This window comes from Acinonyx jubatus, chromosome C1, assembly GCF_027475565.1.
Source record: "Acinonyx jubatus isolate Ajub_Pintada_27869175 chromosome C1, VMU_Ajub_asm_v1.0, whole genome shotgun sequence".
Classification (NCBI taxonomy): domain Eukaryota; kingdom Metazoa; phylum Chordata; class Mammalia; order Carnivora; family Felidae; genus Acinonyx; species Acinonyx jubatus.
In genome coordinates this window covers 40743367-40769775 of record NC_069381.1, presented here as the reverse complement: position 1 = coordinate 40769775, position 26409 = coordinate 40743367, and the positions used below count along the sequence as shown (strand labels likewise).

Below are 26409 nucleotides of genomic sequence, written 5' to 3'. Positions count from 1 at the left end.
GTCATTTAACCCCTGTAACCTTCATTTACTGCATATATAAAGTGGGTTTATGCCTTTTAAGGTTGTTGTGAAGCTCAAATGTGATAATGTAAAATAGGAGAGTGAAATAGAAACATCAGTTGTGGTTATAGCTGATAAATGTATCAAGGTAGAATAGTTTAAAACAGTATCTCCCTTTCCCCCTTGAGTTAAAAAGGATAATAGCAAAAAAGCCAAAGGAGACTCTTTAATAAGTGGTTGTTCACCAGACGTGCATGGCTGGCTCTGTATGGCTGCACCTTGTAAAAAGGGGGTGGAGTAAGGAGTTTCTGGGGGCATTTCTGGGATGGTTTGCCTATGGTGGCAAAGGTCTAAAAATTTAGGTGAGGCTTACTCCATCACATGGGTCTTGTTCAGTTGGCTCTCCTGGTAGGTCAAATGAGGACCGCTATGATAATGGTGACAAGAGCATGGGCCTGATAGAGTTGTGGTTTGTTGATGTGGGAAGCCACCATGACTGAGAAAGGAAGACCAATTCTGGGCAAAAACATTTGTTGAGGCCTACTCTGTGGTAGGCTAAACTGAGAGTGGGATGTAGTAATGAGTCAGCCCCCTGTCCTCAAGGATTTTATAGTGTAGTGGGGTACAGAAAAGCCCTTAATTCTTAAAAACAAGGCAGAGTATAATAAGGATCATATCAGAGCAACTAGGAGGTGAAGTGGGAGTTCCCAGAAGTCTTCTTAAAGTAGGTGGCATATAAGCCAGGTCTTTAAAAATCAGGGTTTCTAGGAACTGGTTGGTAATTCCAACTGAAGATGGCAGTATGAGATAGTGTAGAATATGTTATGTTTAACACAGGTGGGAACAAAGGTCTTTATTGAGTACATGCTTTATGCTAGGGTCTGATGATATAGAGATATATCAGAAATAGTCCTTGCCATTGAGGAGCTCTCAGTCTAGAGGGGTAGGCAGATGTAAAGAGTCATTAGAGTGATAATGACTTCATAAGGTAGAGAAGAAATGTTAAAGAAGAATGTGTAACTCTGACTTGCAGAGGTCAGGAGATGCTTTGCAGAGGGGAAGATACTTGAGCAAGTGTTCAGAAAGTAGAAGTTTGCTGGGTGGACTATGGGAGGAGTTAGGTATGCTGCAGGCATCTGAGCAAGTCCCGGCACTCTTTTATTAAACAATATAAGTGTGTCAGGCAGCAAGCAGGCAAGAAAATTATTTCTCCACCCTTCCCACTTGGTTTTTGGCTCCTAGATGGAATGACTTAAAAGTCTTCTTTTTCTTTCTATTTAAAAAAAAAATTTTTTTACGTTTATTTTTCGAGAGAGAGAGAGCAAGAGAGTGAGTGAGTGTATGGGAGGGGCAGAGAGAGAGGAGAAAGAGAGAGAGAGAGAGAGAGAGAGAGAGAGAGAGAGAGAGAGAATCCCAAGCAGTCTCCCCACTGCCAGCGCAAGGAGCCTGATGCGGGGTTTGAACTCATGAACCCGTGAGATCATGATCTGAACCGAAATCAAGAGTCAGATGCTTAACTGACTGAGTCATCCAGGTGCCCCAAAAGTCTTTTTCAGTATAACATCCTAATACCAGCTGGTTAAATGAAAGGTTTTGGAGTCAGACCTTGATTCTAATTTGGCTCTCTAATCAGCTGTATGACCTTAGGTAAAATACTTATTTGTGTCTCAGTTCCTTCTATTCATAACCTTGAAAGATAAAGTGTCTAGCACAGAGTCTAGCATATATAAAGTACTGTTATTTCTATCATGATCTCATTTAGTTTTCACAAGCAACCTGGACTTTGGGTATAATTTCCTCTATTTCTCAGAAGCAGAAGCTTAGGGTAGGTAGGTGGCCTGCCTAAAGCCTACACAGCCCGTCCGCCTTACTTTTATATCCGCACCGGGTTTTCTTAGGCGGCCCCGGTGGGTGGGGGTGGGGTGAGGTGGGGTTGTGTAAGGCTCCGGTCCGGCAGCTCAAATTCCGGCGCCAGGATTTGGGCGCTGCCACGCCGGCGCCGGGCGGGCGGGGCCAGGCGGGGCGGGGCGGGCAAGAGGAGGGAAGTTGTCGAAGTTAGGGGAGACGCCCGCCCGCCTGCCCGGGCCTCGCCTCTGACCGCTCCCTCCGCCTCCTCCCCGCCCCGAGCCCCAGTCTGCCCGTCCTTCCTTCCCCTCCTGTGCATGATGGAAACACCATGGCTGCGGCGGCCCAGTTCTCCTTGACACAGGTAACGCCGCCCGCCCGTCCGGCTCGGTCGGCCGGTGTCCCCAACCCGGCCCCCTCCCCCACCGTCCTGTGGTTCACCGACCCGGGCAGTTTCTCTCGCCCCGGGCGGGGTGGCCGATGGTGAGAGCGAGAGCGTGTGTATATGTGCGAGTGTGAGACACTGTGACTGAGGGAGGGCGCCATCCCGAGCCCGCAGCTCCGCGGCTGCAGCCTTGACCCCGCCCCACACTACCCCCCCACCCCAGCGCCCGGTCCCGCCGCCCCTACGTCCCACAGCTGAGTGGACCGTGCCCCCTACCCTGCTCAGCTGACGTCTGGCCCTTCTCATTCCACGCAGCTTTCACCCAGCCAGGAAGTTTCCTTCTTCCAGGCCAGACGCACTCCAGGTGAGCTCCTGTTGAGCTCGCGCGGATCAGCCTCACCCCCTGGTCAGCCCTTGCCCCGCACGAGGCTGGTCTCTGGGCCATGCAGAGCGCTTCCCGTAGTTAATACTCACCTTCCAGACCTAGACGCCCAGGGCCCTCTCTAAGCCAGTCTTTCCTCTCGAAACTGGCCTTTTCTCACTGGAGTCCAGTGAAAGCCCTCCCTTCCCCAGCAGTTTCTGATAGTCAGCCTCTCTTCCAAGTATGTCTTATTCTCCTCAACTGCTTACCCTGCTAGCCTCTTCCTGAGTTCAGCCTCTTCCTCTCCTGATCAGATTTCCTTCTGGGTCAGACCCCCCCAGTTCCGTCTCTTCCTGCTTCTACTCTTACCCGGTGGGCTTCACTTAATCGCTGCCCACACGGATAACAGGGAAACATCCTTTTACAGGTGTGATGGTTCCACCAGTCTTGGTGCTGGGAACGACTATAGAGATCACTCATTATGGGCGAACCTGTACTCGGGGTCTTTCCTCTTGTCTTTCTGTTGTAGAGTCCAGTCCTTGTGCTTCCCAGAAAACCTTGTGCTTCAACATCATTCACTCTGGGAAGCCTTGTTCCTCCTTGTCTGTAAAGAAAGCCAATTGTAATGTTTTCATGATGTTCAGGATGATGAGGGGGTGACATTGCACCTGTCAGTCTCTTCCTGCTCCTCTGACCAAAACTCACCCTCAACCTCAAATTCTCAGTTTGTTCTCCCCAAAGCTGGGGAGTGACCATGTACGCCCCGTAGAGGCCCACCACAGCCTTTCTTCCTGCCTTATATCTCCCTGCCACCTTGTAGTCTCCTTGGCCTAGATTTGTGAGTGCTTATACATTTGGGCCTTGGAGTTTTCTGTGTTGGAGCGGAAGGCTTTGTAGTGTTTCATTTAGCACTCTGGGATAGAGAAACTGAGTGAAAAAATGTTTTCTTTCTCTGGAGTCACCTATAAACATGTACCTCAGTTAAAATAACTAACTTCAGTTTGCAGGACTTCTCAGTTTCCTAAGTGAAGTCTGTTTGTTTCCCAGTTTTCTTGGTGTTGCTTATCGTATTTTGACAAGCAGATGACAGAGGAGAATCCTTGGAATGTGGCAATTTAGTTTTGGCGGTGAATCCCTTTGGAAGGGTCATCCTGAAACTCAAATAAGAGTAGTGGCAACATTGACTTTTGGGTGTTCACTTCTTATGAGTCTAGTTAGTGACTTGCATTATATAAGATCCTGTTGGCAGGCTCCTGCTCTCTGGTTGTGTTGGCCAATTCAGGCAGTTTTCCCCTCTTGAAGTTTTTGTTCTCTTGAAGTCTTCTATAGATCTGTTTCTTAGTTGTGTGCATACTTTATTCTCTCCCTGGGTAATACTGTGTTTTTAGTTTCTGTTTACTATCATTCATCTTTGGAAATTTTCTTCAGGCTCTGTCGGTTTTATAGACAGTTAAATAATTTAAATATGTTCTTGTGGTTATGTATTTAAATATTAACATGTACACATGGTAAATACTGAATCAGTATTATCCTTCAGTGTCTCACATATGAGAGAATGTACGTTGATGGTTCCTTTATACTGATAATTCAAATTAAATCAATTTAGAATATTCTGATTTTAAGACATTAAGAAGCAATAAGATACATGTAAAGGGACATGAAAAAGAACCTAAGTGTTAATATACCCTAATGTGCCTCCTTGTTATTTTAAAACTTTTCTAATTTGTATATTTTCAATTTAATTTTTTAACTACTTGAAGCAAATAAACTAAGATAATCAGCCTGGTTTCACATTCATTATTGATCTATTTGTGTTATACTCACTGCCTCCCCCCTCACTCCCCACCCCTCCACCCCCCCAACACACACACTTAGACATAGGCATACTCAAGAGAGAAATCCTCCAGGGCAGGGACATCTTTTAATTCATCTCTCTTCCTCAGTGCCCATCTGGAAGAAAGTGATTAAAAACTGTCTTATGAATGACTGCAAATTTTAAAGGGCTCTGTGACAGTTAAAAGATTAGACAGATGCTTGGGTTGGTTTCTGCCCCTGGTCGTGAGATAATAATGGTTTTGGAGTAGGTTCTTTCATTCAACAAATATTTGTTAAGTACCTATTATGTGCTAGGCACTATGCTGGGATTGTCTTGTTTATAATATTTTGCCTTTATCAGTTAAGCAAAACTGGCAGTTTGGGGGGGGAAATGTGAAAAATATTTTAATTTATTCCTTCCTTCCTCTTTCCCTGCCTGATAACCAACTTGCCAACTCCCCAGCCACCAAAATAAATCATCTAAATTATCATATTCTAGCTCCTAGAGAGGATAGAATACTAGAGTAATGAAATGTTAGTTCCAGTCTCAGATATGCCAAAAGCTAACTCTATGGCATTGAGTTAGGTCTCCAGGGCCTCGATTTTCTTAATTTTAATAGTCATTCAACAAAAAGTTGTTGAACATTCACTGTGTGCTAGGAATTATTCTAGGTACCGCGGCTATACTAAGGAACAAAATACATAACAATTCCTGGAGACAAAACATGGAACTTACATTCCAGTAGGGGAGCTTGAATTAGCTGATTTAAGGACCTTTCCCACTAACATTCTTTTTTATAGATCATATTCTATGGTTTGTAGCTCTAGTGGGACTTTCCCAGGGTACTTTAGTGTTATATAGCCTTAGTGTTTTCTAATTTCAGTTGTCTTCACTAGGCATTCTATTTTATTCTAATCAGTAAGAAGTGAAACTTGAGTGAGAGAGATCTTGTGATTTTTGCTTTGTGGTGATAGATTACAAAAAAGATATTAATACTTTCTCTCCTTAAGCTTTTCCAATTGCCCATTTCTTCCTCAAGCCTGTATCCTTAATAATACTCTCAGTCTTTCTTACTATATGTAAGGAATACTTACTATATATACAAGGGTGTTACTATATGCAAGGGGTTTTACTTCATTTAACACTCAGTTTTACAAATGAGGGAAGTAATTTACATGAGCCTAGTATGTGGTGGATCTGAGATTTGAACCAAAGATTTCAAAAGCTATTTTATTCTACTTCTCTGCGTACTAAATGCTTGGCATATCCAATGCTCCCTTGTATTTTTGATGCTCTTTTTCAGTAAATGTCCTATTGTCCTAATTAGATAGTAAACTTCTTGAGGCTGGAAGCCATGTCTTTTGCCTCTGAATTGCCAATGTCTTGGTATGTTGACAGTACAATTGTGGGTACACAAGTGGTGTTCTTGATGATGCTAAAAGTTTTATTTTATTGAAATATGACATGATATGAGTATTTTAAATGATCTTCCTGCAGTTCAGCTTTATGCTGAAGTTTTCTTGTTTAATTTAGCAAGAATTCTTTTTTAATAATAAAAAAATCCTTAGGTGGCTCCTAGCTGGCTAAGTTAGAGCATGTGACTCTTAATCTTGGGGTTGTGAGTTTGAGACCCATGTTGGGAGTGGAGGTTACTTAAAAAAAAAATAGAATCTTTAAAAACATTTTTGGATGTAATGAATTATATTGGGGCGCTTGGGTAGCTCAGTAAGTTAAGCATCAGACTCTTGATTTTGGCTCAGGTCATGATCTCACGATTTATGAGATCAATCCCTGTGTTGGGCTCCTGCTATGCTTGGGATTTTTTCTTTTTCTCTCTCTCTGCCCCTCCCCTGTGTGCTCTCTCTCTCTCAAATAAATAAATAAACATTTTAAAAAATGTTAAGAGGCCCTTAGAATGGGACTTAATTGAAAAAATCTTAGTAAATGGTCTAAAACAATAAATGCTCTAAGAATACTTTTCTTTTTAATGCTTTTTTTTTTATTTGCTAGAGTGATAATAACTGCTTTATAGAAACTGGTAGTTGGAGGAAAAAAATCTCTCAGAATTTCAGTTTGTGGTGTTTGTTTTCAATTTCATTAAAGACAAAAATACATGATGTATATTAATGTGCCATCTTAGTGGTTTAACAACTATGACAGTAAATATCAGGACAGAGCATAAAAATTACAACATGTTCTCAGAAGCAGAAAGAGTATTTATTTAACATGACATATTATTTGAGTTCCTACTATGGGAAGGGCACAATAATGATATTTTTCTTCTGTTCCTGAAATTACAGTCCAGTATACTCAGGAAATCCATACTTCCTTGAGTGATATTCAGCCGTTCTCAAAAATGGCTTGGAATGTCCAGCATTTGGGAGGAGTTGTCATAGTTAAAATTAATTAGGAACAGTTGGGTTGGCCCAATACAGAGTCTCCCAGGAGTAACCTAAGAGTGTATTTCTTTGTTTTCACTCTATTTGCAGACAGAACAATAATGGGCTAAAATAGTAGAAAAAGATTGAGCATCTTTATTTAGTAACAAATCATAGTTCTAATCTCCTTTCTCACTAGTAGTCTGATTTAAGGACTTAATCTAAGGTGTTATACTTGCTTTCAGGGAATTAAACACAGTTACACACTTCTTTGTTTTGTGAGTTTTGCACTTAATATTGGAACTTTGGAAACCAGAAGCAGGAAAATGGGTTGAGTGAGAGGCAGAATGAGAGAAAGAGAAATATCCGGTTACTTGGAGAATTGGTAGAAATAAATGAAAAGTTAATCCAGGCAGAGTTTATGAGGCAAACCCATACACTGGAATTGCATCTTAAAGTGGTTAAACTCTTATCAACAAGATAAAATATTATGTCTTCATTAAAAATTATTTTTATTAGGAGCTTGTAATAATTTGAAGAATGTTGTCATTTGAATGCTGTGTTACAAAGTGGAGACATGTTATTTAGAAAAATGATGTAACCCAGTTAAGCATGCATAGAAAAAAGACTGGAAGAAAAAGAAAGGACCAAGATTTTATAAGAGCATGGTTATAGTTTTTTTATTTACCTTCTTTTCAACAGTGTGTATTTCTTCTGGAGTCTGCTGATTTAGCGTTTCTACATGATAACCTTTTTTGACTATTTACTGTTAAATTGAAACGAATGACTGTATATAAAGTGAAAATCTGTGTTCTAAGATTACACTCACATTTCATCTTAAACATTCCCATCTTTACGTTTAGAGAGATTGGTCAGAAGAATGAATAATAGAAACTATTGTTCTAATTGGCTTGGAGAATTGTCAGAGGACTAATTTATAATTTTGTGTGCTGCTTTATAATTTACAAAGAATTTTATGCTCTCTTATTTGATTTTCCCAATAACCAATAAGCTGGGCTATTACTGTCATTTCAAGTTGGAGAATACTAAGGCTCAGAATTTGTGACTTAAGTTTTACAGTCAGTAAATAAAAGCATAAGCCCATGTTAAAAAAAAAATTCAAACAATACCCATAAAAGTCTCCTTCCTGTTCTGGGCCCTCAGTCTCCTTCCTTGAGGCAGTCATTCTTGCCACTTTGTTTTGTGTATTTCCAGCAATAATCTGTGATGTATGTGTAAGTATGCATAATTTTTCTTTTTAGTAAGCTGCATATTGTTTCACGGCTATTTATTTATTTATTTATTATTATTTTAGCTTAGTCTAGGAGATTGTTCTATACTAGCACATATAGTTCTCCCTCATTATTTTAAAAACTTTAGGATCGGGGCACCTGGGTGGCTCAGTCGGTTAAGCGTCCAACTTTGGCTAATGTCATGATCTTGCAGTTTGTGGGTTCGAGCTCCGCCTCTGGCTCTGTGCTGACAGCTCAGAGCCTGGAGCTTGCTTCGGATTCTGTGTCTCCCTGTCTTTCTGCCCCTCCCCTGCTTGCACTGTCTCTCTCTCTCTCTCAAAAATAAACAAACATTAAAAATAAATAAATAAGTAAATAAATAAAACTTTAGGATCTTGCCTTATATGAATATACTGTAATTAGCCACCTAATGGTGGATATGTATGTTGTTTCCAGTTGTTTTCTATATTATTGAAGTGCTGGCATGAATATTCTTTTGCACACCTTAGCGAACAGGTATATGTACATTAGTTTTTGGTGGGTATAATTGTTGGGCCAAAGGATATTTGGATAGATATTACTAATTTGCATTCAGAAAGGTTGTACCAGCAACAGTCTGAATGTGCCTTTTCCTCTATAGCTTCATAAGTATGGTATTTTAGCAAACTTTTATTCATTGTCAACCTGATATAGAAAAATGATGTTAAAATTAACTTATACATTGTACTTTCCTTTTACATAAATGTGAACTTTTAAATATTTTGTACAAGAGTAAAGTAGAAGTAAGATATAAGAAACTTAACTTTGTGATATAAGTAATGCTTTCATAAATTGAAAGTGCATTTAAAAATTGAAGGTTGGAGCTCATTTAAAAACTTGTTTTTTATATGGTACAGGTATACAAGGAAAAGTAAGCCTTACGTCCTCCCCTGTTAGATTGAGGATTTTGTAAGGGAAGTTAATGGTACCAGGAGTCTCTCATCTGAAATAATCAAGATGCTTATGTTTGATTATGTTTCAGTAAAAATAAAAATTTGGCCAAGAACAGTGGGGCAAGACTATACTTTTTTGGGTTACTTTTTTGGGGGAAAGCTTCTATATTACAATATTTTAGATTTTTTAGATCATGGTTTTTCAACCTTGGCACTGTTGACATTTTGGGCCAGGTAATTCTTTGGTGTGGGGAGCTGTTCTTTGCATTGTGGGATGTTTTGCAGCATCCATACCCGTGAGATGCTAATAGTATTCTTTCCATTTGGGACAATCAAAAATATCTCCAGATATTGCCAGATGTCTTTTGGGGAACAAAATTGCCCCTAGTTGAGCATCACTAGTTTAAATATATACTTTTTAACCTTAGTGATCCAGTAAGGCATAAAGGAGATATAGAGATATATGCCCTCTTGGGATAGGAATGGGGGAGTAGTTTATCTTCATGTTTTTATTCCCTAGCCTGCCATGAGCCATGAATGGCTAATTGTGCATAGATTTTGAACCTAAAAAATTTACATGGTAAGAAACTGGAAATTGTGAATTTAATTTTATGTGCGATTTCTCTGCCTTCCTTAGTGTGATCTTTAGTTGTGGAACAATTCTATCTAGTGGGCTAAATAGTAATGCAAAGATACTGAAAGGAAAATAATCTTATAACAGCATTGAGAAGGAAGAGGACTAATGTTTCTTAAACTCCTAATAAGCATTATGTACTTTTAGATGATTTCTACATTTCACTTGCTCTTCATAGTCTTTATAAAATAGGAATTAATCTTCTGTATTACTTAGGGTTGTGTTTTAAGTGGTGGATATGAGATTTAAGCCCAGGCATATCTGTTCTCAAACATATTTGCTATACTGTTTCCTGTAAACACTCATTGACAATAAGTCAGACAACTTTATGAAAATGAACATTCACATGATATTATATTCATCTATTGTTATATAAAAGGAACAAATTAGGGGCGCCTGGGTGGCTCAGTCGGTTGAGCGTCCGACTTCAGCTCAGGTCACGATCTCACGGTCTGTGAGTTCGAGCCCCATGTCGGGCTCTGGGCTGATGGCTCAGAGCCTGGAGCCTGCTTCTGATTCTGTCTCCCTCTCTCTCTGCCCCTCCCCTGTTCATGCTCTGTCTTTCTCTGTCTCAAAAATAAATAAACGTTAAAAAAAATTTTTTTAAAAGGAACAAATTATTCAGAGTGTGGTATGTGTACGTGTGTGTGACAGAAAGGGAGAGAGAGAAGAGGTCAATATTGGGATAATAATAACAATAATTAATACTGAGCACTTACGTGTCAGGCACTGTTTTTAATAATCTTTACAACCTGATGAACTTTTCAGTAATCCTTACCACCTGATAACTGGATCATCCTTGTTATCTTTGTTTCACAAAAAGAGGAAATTTAAGCACAGAGGTGAAGTAATTTGTTCAAGGTCAAGCTGATGCTAAGTAGTGGAGCAAGAATTGTAACCCAAGTAGTGTAAACAATTCATATAAATTGAGCAAGTGTGTTGTAATTTTGAGGACAGAATAATAGCTCTAACAGATGTAATTATGATACTAATGCTTGGTTAACTGAACATACGTTCTAGGCTGCAACATCTTTTTATGTGAAAATCAACTTATCATTGCATAGTCCACACCTCTAGAAAGTGATTATTGTACCAGATAGTAGAGGGTTTTTGTAGGCTTGATAGAAGGTAGTGTTACATTTTGCAACCTAGGAATTTATTACTCACGAAAACCTAAGCCTGTCTGGGTTTGTGTACATTATGACAATATTTATTTTTAAGCTAATATTCTCTTGGACATGTTAGTTTGGACTTGGAGTTCTTTCAGTATTTTATCGCTAAAGATGACTCCATGTTATCAGAAAAAAATTCCCTAAGAAACTATTTTATTAAATAAAACCTAGAACCACTAGACTTAAGGGTATCTGGCACTCCAAATATGAACATTGTTGAGAGCTAGGGTGAAATAATGGGAGGTATTGGGCTTTACAGTGAGAATGTCTGAGGTTTACATCCTTTATTTGATTGTGTAACAAGTTTCTTAGCTTCGTTTTTTTGTTTGTTTTTTTAAGCCTATAAAATGGGGGATAAACAACTTGCAGGATTTGTTGTGAAGATTATGTGCAATAATGGATATAAATGTCCACGATCAGTTTAAATGGTAGCAGCTAATAATAATAATAATTATTATAATAATAACTACTACCAGCACTAGCCAAATATTTATAATCAGTGGGTTTTAGTTATTTATAGGGCTGTTAATTTTTATGAAATGTTGTACTTAGAATTTTCATAGATCATTGATACCAAGGATTATTGGTAACTTCATTTTACCTTGTATTCTGTAGGTACAGACAGCATAGGTATTTATCATTAGGCATATATGAAAAATGTGAAACTTCTGTGCACCAAAGATGCTTCTGTTATTGCTGGTTGGTCTCTTATTTCAGAAAACATTTACTGAATGCCTCCTCTATGTCATCACTGTGTTAGGCCTTAGACATACAAAGAGAATAAGGCCTAGACTCATGCATATACTAAAGTACCTTTTAGTCTTTTAGGGAGATAAACACTGACTTTCTGGGATGTTAAGTACCTTGAAAAAGGATGATAGAACTAAGGCCCTGGGGTGCTGTGGAGTCTCCTGTGATTATGATGGAACTTTTTGTGGTAATTTAGTTTTTAAATTGATACTATAGATGACATTTCAGGTTGTACTTAAAGGACAACATAAAACCATAGGAACATTTGACTTAAGTCAAATTTTTTTGGTGCATAGGGTCCACATTGGGGGATGTAACATCCATTTTCTTATGATTTATTCTCTGCTTTTTTTTCTTTGTAATAAAGCCAGATTTTTTAACTTCGAGCATAGGACATTAGGGAGGGATTTCAAGGAATAGGCTTCAAAGAATCTGTGACCTACTGTAAAATAGTATATAAGATATTCAGAGTATCAAGATTTCTATCCCAGGGATACTGACAGAAGTTTTATACAGTGGGAAGAACACTGGACTTAGTACAAGACAAATATGGATTTGAATTCTCCCTCTGCCACTGTACTCTCTGTGGGTGCCCATGGCAAGTTACCTAAACTCTCAGAACTTCCTTATGGATGATGTATATACATTGTTGAAATATAGGAGACATTCAGTAAATAGAAGTGCTGTTGTTGGGGTACTTGGGTGGCTCAGTTGGGTAAGCATCCGGCTCTTGATTTGGCTCAGGTCATGATCTCATGAACTCATGATCTCACGGTTCATGAGATCAAGCTGCACATCGGACTCTGCACTGACATTGTGGAGCCTGCTTGGGAATCCCTCCCTCTCTCTCTGCGCTTGTCTTGCTTGTGCTTTCTCTCTGTTTCTCAAAAATAACTTAAAACTTAAAAAAAAATAGAAGTGTTGTTGTTCTTATTTGCAGAACTCGTGTAAATATTGTTTTAGATATTTTCATGTCCAAAATTCTGCACTCATTGAAGAAAACTGGGACATGCAGAAAAGCATGGAAAAGCATGGATCACCATCTACCCCATTCTTTAAAAGTTTTAGTTTTTTTCCTTTTTTTTCCTTTTTTTTTAATTTTAGAGAGAGAGTGAGCAAGGGAGAGGAGCAGAAGGAGAGAGAGAGAGAGAGAGAGAGAGAGAGAGAGAATTTTAAGCAGGCTCCATGCTCAGCACAGAGCCTGGTGCAGGGCTTGATCCCATGACCTTGTGTTCATAACATGAGTTGAAATCAAGAGTTGGTCGCTCAACTGACTGAGCCACCCAGGCGACCCTCTTTACATTTTTTTAAAAAATGTTTATTTATCTTAGAGAGAGAGAATGAGAGCAAGCGGGTGGGAGGGGCAGAGGGAGGTGGACAGAGGATCCAAAGTGGGCTCTGTGCTGACCACAGCGAGCCCGGTGTGGGCTCGAACTCACAAGCTGTGACATCATGACCTAAGTCGAAGTCAGGCACCCCTCTTTACATGTTTTTTAATGTTTGTTTGTTTGTTTGTTTATTTTGAGAGAGACAGAGACAGAATGCAAGTGGGTTAGGGGCAGAGAGAGAGGGAGACACAGAATCTGAAACAGGCTCCAGGCTCTGAGCTGTCAGCACAGAGCCCGATGTAGGGCTCAAACTCACGAGCTGTGAGATCATGACCTGAGCCTAAGTCGGCCACTCAACCGACTGAGCCACCCAGGCGCCCCATCTTTACATGTTTTTTAAAATGTAGTTATAACCTGGCTCTCTCCACACACACACACACACACACACACACACACACACACACACACACACAATTTTGTAATGTTTTCCTTAACATTATAGGTGTTTTTCTATGTGATCATCATAGCATCTTTTTGATGTCTTTAGACTGTATTCATTAACTGGATGTTTTATAGTTTACTTAAGCCTCACGAATAATAGCAATTGATGTATAAATCATAATTAATGCTGTTGCAAATAACCTTTCATATACCATTTGCTGAATTCTTTTTTGTAGAGTTATAGATGGTATTTACCACATAATTAAATTATTTTTCTATATATACCTTTGGGTTTTTTTTTTATACCTTTGGGTTTTGAAGTTAAACTTGAGTAATTTTTGTTTAGTGTATGTTTATAAGATCTTGAATGGCAAAGCGGAAAGCAGTATTTTACTCAGATAGGAACAATAATCTCAAAAATACTATTGTGAAGGAATTAAGTTGGATATATTTAATTTGGCTGCAAACTACATTTATAGTTTGTGAAGTTCACTTAGCATAGGAAATTGGCATTAAAAATTGTAGCTTGAAGAAGATTGGATGATTTCAGTTTGCTTACAATTTTCATCCTTTTTTGTAGGCTGGGTTGCTTTCATTCTTAGTCTTGTTCTCTACATTCTGTTCCATGTTTTTGTTTTCTTGCTTTTTTTTTTTTTTATTCTGGCACACTTTTATGCAGGGCCTTGTAAGACCTGGGGGTGGATTCTGAACCATCTGGCACTTGAGAACAGTTCAAAAACTTAACTTTATTGACTGTACTTTGAGCCAGACTTGTTTAAAATGTCCTGGCTTGTCTCTGTGCTTGACAGTTTTTTTTTTCTTTTATATCCTGACAGCTTTTTATGACTATTTTCTTCCTTATTTTAGTATAGGAATTTTACCAGTATCAGTATTTGTAGATTAAGATGGACAAGATTTATTTTCCTATAACCACACACACACACACACACACACACACACACACACACAACACTTATAAGGAAAACTTCCCAAAACATTTTATTTTTTAAAATAAGTGTATGATTGGCATGACTTATATACTTATACATGTTTAATAACTATTAAAAATATTTAAAAATTATTTTTTAAGTAGTAATTATAGCTTTTCATCATGAGGCTAGGTGGAAAGAAAAGCATACTCTGGAATTGTAAATTTACTGAAAATTGTTTAATTGTTAACAAGCTTTCTTTGAGCTTCCCGCTGTATTGTTTTAGCATTTAAAAAAATTTTTACTTTTTAAAGAAACTTATTGACATATATATAATCTGTATATCATACAATTTACCCATTTAAAAAATGCACTTAAGTGACTTTTAGTCTATTCATAGATGTGTGCAATCATCATCACCACAGGCAATTTGAGAACATTTTTATCACCTCAGAAAGAAACCTTGTACCCTTTAGGTATCATCCTCTTTTCCATGCTTTTCCCAGTCCTAAACAACCACTAATCTATTTTCTGTCTCAATTAGATTTTCTTATTCTGGACTTTGTATGAATGGAATCATGTACTATGTGGACTCTTGTGACTGGTTTCTTTCTTTCTCTCTCTCTCTCTCTCTTTTTTTTTTTAACTTGTTTTATTTTTTATTTTTTTAAATTTACTCCAAATTAGTTAGCATACAGTGCAACAATGATTTCAGGAGTAGATTCCTTAGTGCCCCTTACCCATTTAACCCATCCCCCCTCCCACAACCCTATCAGTAACCCTCAGTTTGTTCTCCATATTTATGAGTCTCTTCTGTTTTGTCTCCCTCCCTGTTTTTATATTATTTTTGTTTCCCTTCCCTTATGTTCATCTGTTTTGTCTCTTAAAGTCCTCATATGAGTGAAGTCGTATGATTTTTGTCTTTCTCTGACTGACTAATTTCACTTAGCATAACACCCTCCAGTTCCATCCATGTAGTTGCAAATGGCAAGATTTCATTCTTTTTGATTGCCGAGTAATACTCCATTATATATATATATACCACATTTTCTTTATTCATCCATTGATGGACATTTGGGTTCTTTCCATACTTTGGCTATTGTTAATAGTGCTGCTATAAACATGGGGGTGCATGTGTCCCTTCGAAACAACACACTTGTATCTCCTGGATAAATGACTAGTAGTGCAATTGCTGGGTCGTTGGGTACTTCTATTTTGAGTTTTTTGAAGAACCTCCATACTGTTTTCCAGAGTGGCTGTACCAGCTTGCATTCCCAGGTTTCTTTCTCTTAACATAATGTTTCTGAGGTTTATCCAAGTTGTAGTAAGTATCAGTATTCATTACTTTTTGTGGCCAAATAATATTTCATGGTATAGTTATACTACATTTTCTTTATCCATTCATCTGTTGATGGACATTTGGGTTGTTTTCTCCTTTGGCTATTATAAATAATCTGCTATGAACATTCATGTTCAGGTTTTTGTGTGGATATATGTTTTTATATCTGCTGGATATTTATCAGGTCACATAGTAACTTTATGATTTATTGCTTGAGGAATTGCCAGACTGTTTTCCAAAGCAGCGGCACCAGTTTACATTCCCACCAGCTGTGTATGAAGTTCCACATCCTCTTTAATAATTGTTATCTGACTTTTCGATTCCAGCTGTGCCCAGAATCCTAGTGGCTGTGAAATAGTATCTCATTGTGGTTTTGATTTCATTTCTCTGATGACAAATGATGCCTACCATTTTTTCATGTGCTTTTTAGCCATTTGTATATCTTCTTTGGAGTAATGTTCATTGATGTCCTTTGCCAGTTTTTCAATTGAGTTATTTGTCTTCTTGTTATTGAGTTGTAAGTATTCGTTATATATTGTAGATATAAATCCCTTTTGAGATATATGATTTGCAAATATTTTCTCCCATTCTGTGGGTTGTCTTTCTACTTTCTTGACAGTGTGTTTTGATACATACAACTTTTAAGTTTTGATGAAGTCCATTTTATCTGTTTTTTTTTTCTTTTGTTACTTGTGCTTTTGATGTTATATACAAGAATTTTTTGGCAAATATCAGGTCATAAAGATTTATCCCTATGTTTTCTTCTAAGGGTTTTATAATTTTAGCTTTTACATTTAGGTCTTTGATTTGTTTTGAGTTAGTTTTTTGTACATGGTGTGAGATAATGGTCCAACTTCATACTTTCGCATGGATCTCTAGTTGTCACAGCACCATTTGTTGAAAAGACTGTTCTTTCCACACCAAATGATTTTGTCAAAAATCATTTGACCATAGATGCATGAGATTATTCTGGACTTTTAATTCTATCGTGTTGATCTATATGTCTATCCTTGTGTAGTACAACACTGTCTTGATTACAATTCAGTCATAGTTAACATCATGGAAGATATGGGTGACTGATGAGAAGGCGGTTATTGTGTCTGATGTGTAGTGTATAGCTAGGAAAAGTCCTGTAAGAATTTGTAGGATTAGGCAGACTCCTAATAGGGAGCTGAAATTTCATCATGCTGAGATATTGGACGGGGCAGTTAGGTCGATAAATGAGTAGTTAATGATTTTAATGAGGGGGTGTGATTTTTGAATGTTGGTCATTAAATTCTTATAGTTGAAATACAACGATGGTTTTTCATATCATTGGTCATGGTTAGATTCCATGTGAGAATAATGATAACATACATTGTATTTAAGTACAATTTTCGTAGTAAGCTTTGTAAGTTTTTCTTCAAAGCCTTCTCCAATTTATGGTGGGTTTGGTTTGATTGTGGCTGGTGGTATCGGTTGTGGTATTGTATTAAATTTCAGGGGATCTTTTTTAGGTTTAATAGTTTTTTAAATTTATTTAGGGGACATGCTTGTAGTGTTTGGTTATACTACAGCTATGGCTACTGAACCTTATCCTGAAGCTTGAACATCTAATAAAACTGTATTGGGAATATTTATTACAGGGGTGTTAGTGGTAAGTTTTGAAATTGAGAAGTGTTAGTCCTGTAACTTTGTTTTTCTTTTCAGGATTGCTTTTGGCTACTCTGGGTTCCTTGCAATCCCATATGAATTTTAGAATTGGCTTATCCTTTTCTACAAAGAAGCATTTGGAATTCTCATAGAGATTGCTTTGAGTCTGTAAATTGGTATGGAGAATATACCTATCTTAATGTTAAGTCTTCCAATCCATGAACATGTGATTTTTTTCCCATCTTATATATCTTTAATTTTGTTCAACAATGTCTAATAGTTTTTAGAGTGTAAGTTCTGTACTTTTTTGTTAAATTTATTCTTAAGTATCTTATTCTTCTTTATTCTTGTTATTTGAATGGAATTGGTTTCTTAATTTCATTTTCATATTGTTCATTGCAAGTGTATAAAAATTCAGTTAATTTTTGTATATTGACCTTGTATCCTGCAACCTTACAGAACTCATTTGTTAGTTCTAATAGGTTTTTAGTGGATTCCCTAGGAAGTTTTATGTACTGTATAAGATCATGTCATCTATGAATAGAGTTTTACCTCTTCCTTTCCAATCTGAATGCCTTTTGTGCAATGTTCTTGCCTAATTTCGCTGGCTAAGACCTCTAATACAAGGTTGAATAGAAGTGTCGAGAGTGGACATTCTTGTTTTGTCCCTGATCTTTAGAGGAAAGCATGCACATGTATATACAGTACCTTGAAGGTACCTTCAAGAAACCTATGTTATTTGAAAGTATTATTAATTCACATTTTGGTTATGTAGCTCAGGGTTTCTTGAGAGTGAACTTGTATATATCAGCCTCATCTGAGAACTTCTTAGAAATGCAAATTCTTAGACCTCACTCAGTCCCACTATGAATCAGAATCAGAAACTTGGGGGCGGGGGATTTACTTAGCCTTTTGCATGGTAAATGTAGTTCATATTCTGAAAAAACTACTGATGTGTAATATATAAGTATTTTAAGTATATGAAACATAATATTCACGAAGGCTGCTTATAGTAGATATTTTTCTTTCTTTTTTTAAACATATGTAGAAACAACCCAGAGAGGTTATCATTTCTCTATGCTTTGGGGCAATGGTTAAAAGAGTGGTTAAATGAGCCCTGGCATTGTACTGCTTGTCTTGGAATTCTAGTTCTGCCATTTGCTAGCTATGTGAATTTGGGTACCTCATTTAATCTCCTTGTGTTTCAGATTCTTCATATGTAAAATGTGAATAAGAGTGTCTATTTTATAGATTGTGAAGATTAGATGAGATAATACAAATAAAGTGCTGAGAATAGTGCTTGGCCCATAAGTGAATCCTTAATAAAAATATTTGCTATTACAATTATTATTGGTCAAGAGTACCCAGCCATGGCCCATTTTTCATAACTTTCTTCTGTACATTTTTCTTGCTCTGCCTGAATTTTTCTGGCTCTTCTTTGGTTTATTCATTTGATAGATACTGAGTACCTCCTATCGATCAAGCACTGGTGTCTGTACTGTGACACATAGTAAGCAAGACAGTCGTTGGCCCCATGGGTTAATATTTCTAGTGAGGGAGACCAACAGAAACAAATAGATAATAAGTGTGTCCAATTGTGATGAGAGCTAGGAAAAACAGTAAGAGTGGGGTAAGAGAAGAGGGTGCTATTGGGAGCAACTTTAGATAGGATGGTCAGAAAGGCCCCTCTGAGGAAGTTTATTTTGATCAGAGTTTGATGAAATAAGAAGTAAGCCATATGAGTATCTATGGACACGTTCCAGGTAGATGGAACAGCAAGTGTAGGGGCCTTGAGATGGGAGTACTCTTTACAGTTGCTTGACTGGTTCCTTTAAGATTTAATTTAGATGTCACTTGTAAGTGACTTCCTCAGCTTTTTCTATTTGTTATAAAATAATTCAGACCTGACTTTTATTGATTTTTCCTCTTTTGTCTCCTTTAGGTATCTCTGATTCCATAGCAACTATATTTACTTCCTCTTGTTGCACTTAGAATCACAGTAGACTATTATTGTCTGTTTTTCCCTCTAGACTTGAGTGTTCAATGTCAGGGACTATGGTTTCTCACTTATTTTAGTATTCCCAATATCAATGCATATAGATGTACAACAAATGTCTAAATGAATGAATAATGAGTGAACAAACAAGTTTTTAAACTTTGTATTTCCTTAGTATATTTCTCTCTGTACTTTGTTTCTGCCTGGTAATAATGATAGTAAGTACAATATATTAATACTTTCTTATTTGTCTGACAGCTTAGTGCATTAAATACGTTTTTGTATTTAGCCATTGTGTTATAATTTCTTTCTTTTTCTTTTTTTTTTTCTCTTAAGACTAAGTTATGGGAGAGGAAAGAAGTCCTATTTGTTCATCTCTCTGTCAAGAGTGCCTAGTGCAATGACACATGATGAATAGATCAGCAGTTTGTATAAATAAGAAATGACTGATGTGTTAGCATGTTAATGCATTGAGTCTTCTGATTCATATAAACTATCTAGTGTAAAGCATATTTGTATAATATTCCAATTGACCCTGAACTGTGAGCTTTAAGCAAAATAGGTCATTTTAGTTATCTTTAATCTTCCTAGCTGCTTTCCCTCAATAATCCCTTGTCAAGTTTACTGTTCATGTAAGTGCTCCAGCCAGAGTTATTGTATTTCCTTAACTAGAAATGAAAAACAAATGGTCCACTAATTATTACAGAATACTTGAAATTGAGACTAGTTGAATATTGTCTCTGTACCCATTCACCAAAATTATCCCCTACTCCAATTCCAGTAGAAATTCTTACTCCTACTACTTTCCAGATAGAGGTTAAGCAATTACAGTTTCTGGTGTAGGTAATTCTCTGCAGAGTCTGTATGAGTGATCAGTAGACAACCACCAGAGCAAAACTTGCATTTGAAGAGAGGAGTATGCTAAGTAGGCCAGATGACAAATTGGTGGACTGTGTGTGACTGACTAACATCCTGCTAGTATTTTACTAAACTAGGGATTGAAAAGCAACAGATCTTTTCACATTACAGTACAGATGAGTTGACAGTATTTTTCCGGTCAAAGTTTAGTCATTTGGCTCTAAAAGGATGCTTTTTATTTCCTGGTTTGTGGATATATTTCCAGGAAAAGACAATGAAACACAAGGATGGTTCATCATATGAAAACCAATCAATGTAATATACCACGTTAATAGAATGAAGGGGGAAAAAACCCCACATGATCATCTCAATTAATGCAGAAAAAGCATTTGACAATTCAACACCCTTTCATGATGAAAATACTCAGTGAACTAGCAATAGAAGGGAACTTCCTCAACATGATAAAAGCCATATATAAAAACCCACAGCTAGCATCATACTAAGTGTTGAAAGACTGAAAGCTTTTTTAAGATGAGGAGCAAGATGAGCATGACTCAAGATTAGCAAGAAACACTTCCATTCAATATAGTACTGGAAATTATAGGTAGAGAAATTAGGCAAGAAAAAGAAATAAAAGTCCTCCAAATTAGAAAGGAAAAAAATAAAATTATCTCTGTAGATGACATGATTTAAAAAAAATTTATTCTGATGGGGGCACCTGGGTGGCTCAGTCGTTTAAGCGTCCGACTTCAGCTCAGGTCATGATCTCACAGCTCATGAGTTCGAGCCCTGTGTTGGCTTCTGTGCTGACAGCTCAGAGCCTGGAGCCTGCTTCGAATTTTGTGTCTCCCTCTCTATCCCTCCCCCACTCATGCTCTGTGTGTGTGTGTGTGTCTCTCTCTCTCTCAAAAATAAGTAAAAACATTAAAAAAATTAAAAAAAGAAAAACATTTCATTGCTGATTCTTTTGGGTCTCTGGTACCCCATTAATTGTGAGTTTTTAATTTTATTTGTGCAAAGCTATTGAATAAGCTAATCTTCATTTATCTGTATTAAATTTAAGCATGTTTGCCTTCTATTAGTACAGGCCAACTTTTACCAATCAAACCTATTAGTTCAGGCTATTAATCATCCTACAGAGTTGGGTGTCAGTGGTAGACTGTGAGGGTTTACCCTCTCTCCCATTTTGTAAGTTGTCATAATAATGAAAATTCTTTTTAACAAGTTCTTTGCTGTTTTTGAAATAAACAACTAATAAACATGTAAACATGCATGTTTTCTTAGTTTACTTTAAGAAGCTTATTTAAGAAATGGTGTTTATTCTAAATTATACTTGAGACAAACGAAGTAAGATTATGTGGATTTTTTAAAGTTTATTTTATCATTTTTGAAAGAGGGAACCTGAGTGGGGGAGGGGCAGAGAGAGAGGGAGAGAGGGAGAATCCCAAGTGGACTCTGCAGTGTCAGTGTGAAGTGGGGGCTTGAACTCACAAACCTGTAAGATCATGACCTGAGCTGCAATCAGGAGTCTGACACTTAACTGACTGAGCCACCCAGGCACCCCTGTGTGGATTTTTTAAAAATGTTAGGTCTATAGTATGAAAATAATTGAAATAGTAAAGAATAAAGTTTTATTCTTCGATCTGTGTTATTCTGAAAACCAGTCAAGAAGTATATAAAGTTTACTTTATTAGCCAGTTTTATCTTTTCTTACATCAGAACCCTTTTACGCAAGTGATAGGAAACGCCAGTTCTTAAATGGAAAGGGAATATGTTAGTTTATGTAGTTGATAGGCCTGGGAATAGAGCTGTCTTCAGATGTGTTAGGGTCTCAGTGATGTCACTTTTCAGTTTTTCCTTCATATCTTGGCTCCAGTCTCAGACAGGTTTTCCCATGGTAGCACTAAGATGTTTGTAAAGCTGCAGGCATGTGGTCTTTGTAACTCCTAGTGCAGTGGAAGAGAGAATCTCTTCTATGATAGTTCCCATGAAAGAACTGAGATTTTGTCTGATTGGATTGACTAAAGTTCACATTTGTTCCCAAAATAGTTGCTGTAGAGAATGGGTTGAAGAGTAGGTTTGTCAGAAAGAATTGAGATTACTGGTTGTTATGTGTTGAATTGTGTCTCTCCTCACTCACATTCATAGGTTGAAGTCCTAGAATGTGACTTTACCTGGAATTAGAGTCATTATAGATGTAATTAGTTGAGATGAGGTCATACTGGAGTAGGATGGGCAACTAATCCAATATAACTGATGTCTTCATCAAAAGCAGAAATTTGGGCACAGGCATACACACAGGAAGAATGCCATAAGATTGGAGTTATGTTGCCATAAGCCACAAAACTACCAAAATTAGGGACCTGGAACAGGTCCTTTCCTAGTGCCTTCAGAGGGAGATTGGCACTGCCAACACCTTGATTTTGGACTTCTGGCTTCCAGATGGTCAGTAAATTAATGTTGTCCTTAGCCACTCAGTTTGTGGTACTTTTTTATGGCAGCTCTAGAAAACCAATGTAGTTATCATGAATTCCAGTCTGTCCTGTTGAGTGACTTTCTCAGCTGCAACCTCAAAGAAAAGGGGGTAGTTGAATTCATCAGGGTTTGGGATTTTGCTATGTTGGTGTGACCAAAAGACAAGAGGAGCAAGAGAATTCAAGATATTAGCAAGAATATTATCAAAATGATACACCGTATCTAAACTGAATGAGGAGGAAAGTACAACAAAGAAGGGGTCTGATGGTTTAGAGTCCAAGTGAAAGGGTCCGTGTTATAGAGGCAAAAGATGATAACTTGAAAGAAGAGGTTATGTTTGGAGAACAAGGTACTCAAAGTAATGATTTAGGAGGAAAAGTGTGTGCAGGTAAAGGTAGAAAGGCTGGGAAGGCTATTACCATGGGAGTAAGAGAGTGACTGGGCCATAACATATATGTATAACTCTGTGTTTTGGAGAGACCATTGGAGTTAAGAGGTCTGGGAAGTAAGAAGCCAGGTTGTTGGATGGGTTAAGTCAATGGTGAAATAATCCATTGATGAGGTTTAGAGTAAAGAGGAAGACAATGAGTCAGGTGCCAAAGCCTTACGTGAGGTAGAGAGACCAGGTTAAAAGATACCAGTGTTAAGGAAGAGGAGAGAGTAATTTTGTTGAAAGGTAAGAGGTTCAAAAGAGTAGAGCTTTTTAACTAACTAGAATTTAAGTAAAAACTTAAAAACATAAAATAAAATAGAAAAAAAAGTAGAGCTTTATTTTGTTTTTAAGTTATTTTTTAAGTTTTTTAATGTACATTTTTATTTTTGAGAGAGAGAGAGACAGTGTGAGAGGTGGAGGGGCAGAGAGAGAGAGGGAGACACAGAATCCGAAGCAGGCTCCAGGCTCCAGGTTCTGAGCTGTCAGCACAGAGCCTGACACAGGGCTCGAACCCACAAATTGCAAGATCATGACCTGAGCCGAAGTGGGTTTTTAACTTACTGAGCCACCCAGGTGCTCCTGTTTTTAATGTATTTTTTAAATGTTTTATTGATTTTTGAGAGAGAGAGAGAGAGAGAGAGAGAACCAGTGGGGGAGGAGCAGAGAGAGGGAGACACAGAATCCAAACCAGGCTCCAGGCTCTGAGCTGTCAGCACAGAGCTCGACGTGAGGCTCAAACTCACGCATGGCCTGTGAGATCATGAGCTGAGTTGAAGTCATATGCTTAACTGAGCCACCCAGGTGCCTCTATTTTGTTTTGTTTTTGAAACAAAAAGTTGAGTAGTATAATGTGGACAAGCTGCAGAAATGATCAAAGAGCATTTTAATCCCATTTCTGGACCCTGAGGTAGGACAGTTATAAAAAATGGACCATTTGAGAGGGAGGTGAGAGGTTGAGTTTCATTTAAAAGAGGGGGTTGAAAGTAACATTCGGAGAAAAGATGTGTCTAGCTTTTTCTTTAGGAAAGGACCAAGTATTATTTCATGTTAGGTTGTGAAGGGAACATTCTCAGAAGAGGTTGAGGAAAAAATGTCTTGTTTACCCTTTTCTTTCTCTACCGTAGACAGTAAACTCTCTGAGAGAAGGGATTGTGTATCACTGTGCCTAGCTCAGTCTTTGGTAAGTAGTAGGTTGTCAATAAATTTTGAATAAATGAATTTATACTCCCAGCCGTATTTGGGAATTTACTGCAAGAAGGAATTTCATTAATAATCATTCATTCAACTAATATTTATTGAGTGCTTCTGTAAATAGGTACCATGCTAGGTATTGGGGATATGATGAACAAGATAGGCATGGGCTTCTGCTGTCATGGAGCTCATCTTATAGTGAGGGCCACCCACACAAAAAAAACCACAGACAAAATTAAAACAAGTTGTATCAAGGTCTCTGAAGGAAACAAGCAAAGCTAAGGAAGAAAATAAAAGAGAAGAGCACCTACTTTATGATGATCCAAAAAAATCTTAGAGTGGGTAACATTTAAGCTAAGTAAATGAAGATACCAACTATGCTTTTCAGGAAGAGAGAATGATGCATGCAAAAGCTGTGAATTAAGACAGAATTTGTACTTTTAGAAGAATTGAAATATCAGAGTGGAGTTAGTGGCCCTAAATTAGGCTGGAGACGTGAGCAGAGACTGGCAGCAATTCCAAGCCATGGCAAAGAGTTTGGATTTTATTTTTTTTGTCAAATAAGAAGCCATTGAGGGGTTTAAACAGGGTAACATTATGTCCTGATTTGTATTTTTATATGACCACTGTATACTCTGTATGGAGAGGCAAGAATAAAGGCTGAGAGGGTGGATAAAAGTTTGTTACAGGGGTGCCTGGGTGGCTCAGTCAGTTGAGTGTCCAACTTTGGGTCAGGTCATGATCTCACTGTTCGTGATTGAGCCCGCATTGGGCTCTCTGCTGTTATTGCGGAGCCTGCTTCGGATCCTCTGTCCGCCTCTCTCTCCGATGCTCCCCCGCTCTCTCTCTCAAAAATAAACTTTAAAAAAAAGTTTGTAGTAGTAGTAGTAAAGACAAGATATGGACTGAGATGTGAGAGAGTTGGATGAGTTCAATGTATATCTTGGAATTAGAGTTGATAGGACTTGCTGATGGATTGAAAACAGACAGTGAGGGACAGGTAGACTCAGGTATTTGGCTTGTGCATCTAGATGGTTTGTGCCGGGGATAGGAATGGGTTTTTGGAGAAAAAAAAAAAAACAAGTCTTTCAGATGTTTGGGAGATACCCAAGTGGAGATGTAAAGTAGATGGTTTATGTAAATTTGGAGTTCAGAGAAGGGGTTTGAACTAAAGATACCCATTTGATAGTCATCAGTATAAGTGTGGTATTGATAGCGTGGGACTTGATGTGATCATCTGGGTTAGTGTAGAAAAAGGGCCTGAGGTGAGGTTGTGAATGTCCTTGGTAAAAAAAAAAAGGTAAAGTGCTATACAAATGCAGGAGATAGTTATTTTGTTTCATTTCTTCCTTATTTGAATGTTTATAAATTCATATATTATTCCTGCTTAAAGATAATGCTTCTCCCAGTGACTTCTCTTTATTTTGGGGTAACTATACTGGCATGTGTAGGACTTAACTATCTTCTGGTGAGAGACCAAAGCTACTTTTTCTATTCATTGTCACTCTGCCACTTAGATTTTTGGTCAGATTGAACTGGATTTAATAAAACTAGTTCATTATTGGTCTGAGTTGCTGCTACGTTCTGTTTACGCCCATTGTTTTTCAGTAGCATACAGGTATGTCATCTTTTGAAATCCTTTTCTCTACTTAAAGTACCTTTTGGTTCTGATCATCTCCAAAGCAAATATATTCTTAGGTCTAGGTTTTCAAAGTTTTCTTTGCAATACTAGTCTTATAGTACTACAGTTATGTTACCAATTTATAACGGTTTGTTATGGGACTAACATGAGATGTTAGCACATTTGCAGAATGGAACACTGAAACTTTTATTATAGTGTAAGCTGTTTTGAGGGCAGGAGCCATGTATGATTTTTGTAACCCCAGACATATAAACCTATTGCTGTATCCCTAGAAGGCATCCAGTACATGTTTGTTAAATTATTAAATGAGTTGTGACTCACAGAGCTGAGGGTTGATACTGTGGATTCTCTAAGGGAACTGCTCAGATGGCTGCTTGTGTCTCTTTGAGCACCTTCTCACTGGCTTTAAAGATGAGGACTGCTCACATGACTTGCTTTTCTCCACCTCTACTCAGTTTCAGGGTTGTTTTCCTTTCTAAAGTTTCATTTTTATTGATGTTCTCTGGACTCTTCAGACAGCTTCAGATTACTGTTTCCTTTGTCAGTTTGGATTGCTGTTGATCACCATTGCTCCCTTTTATTTTTTCATTCTTGTCTTTATCCTGTTTTCCTTTGTATTGTGAAATATACAAGTCTGTTT

General features: G+C 37.7%; 1 protein-coding gene across 3 annotated transcripts in view; it reads left to right on the top strand.

Moving 5' to 3' along the window:
- Positions 1-2040: 2040 nt before the first annotated feature.
- EPS15 (epidermal growth factor receptor pathway substrate 15) overlaps positions 2041-26409 on the top strand; it is a 143985-nt gene continuing 119616 nt past the window's right edge. For 2 of the 3 annotated variants that reach the window (XM_027059214.2, XM_053214023.1), the window contains exon 1: positions 2041-2209. In XM_027059214.2, coding sequence (XP_026915015.1) covers positions 2177-2209 — 33 coding nt within the window. In that variant the 5' untranslated portion in view covers positions 2041-2176. The remainder of the gene's footprint in view (positions 2210-26409) is intronic. The other variant, XM_053214022.1, reaches the window with a different exon arrangement.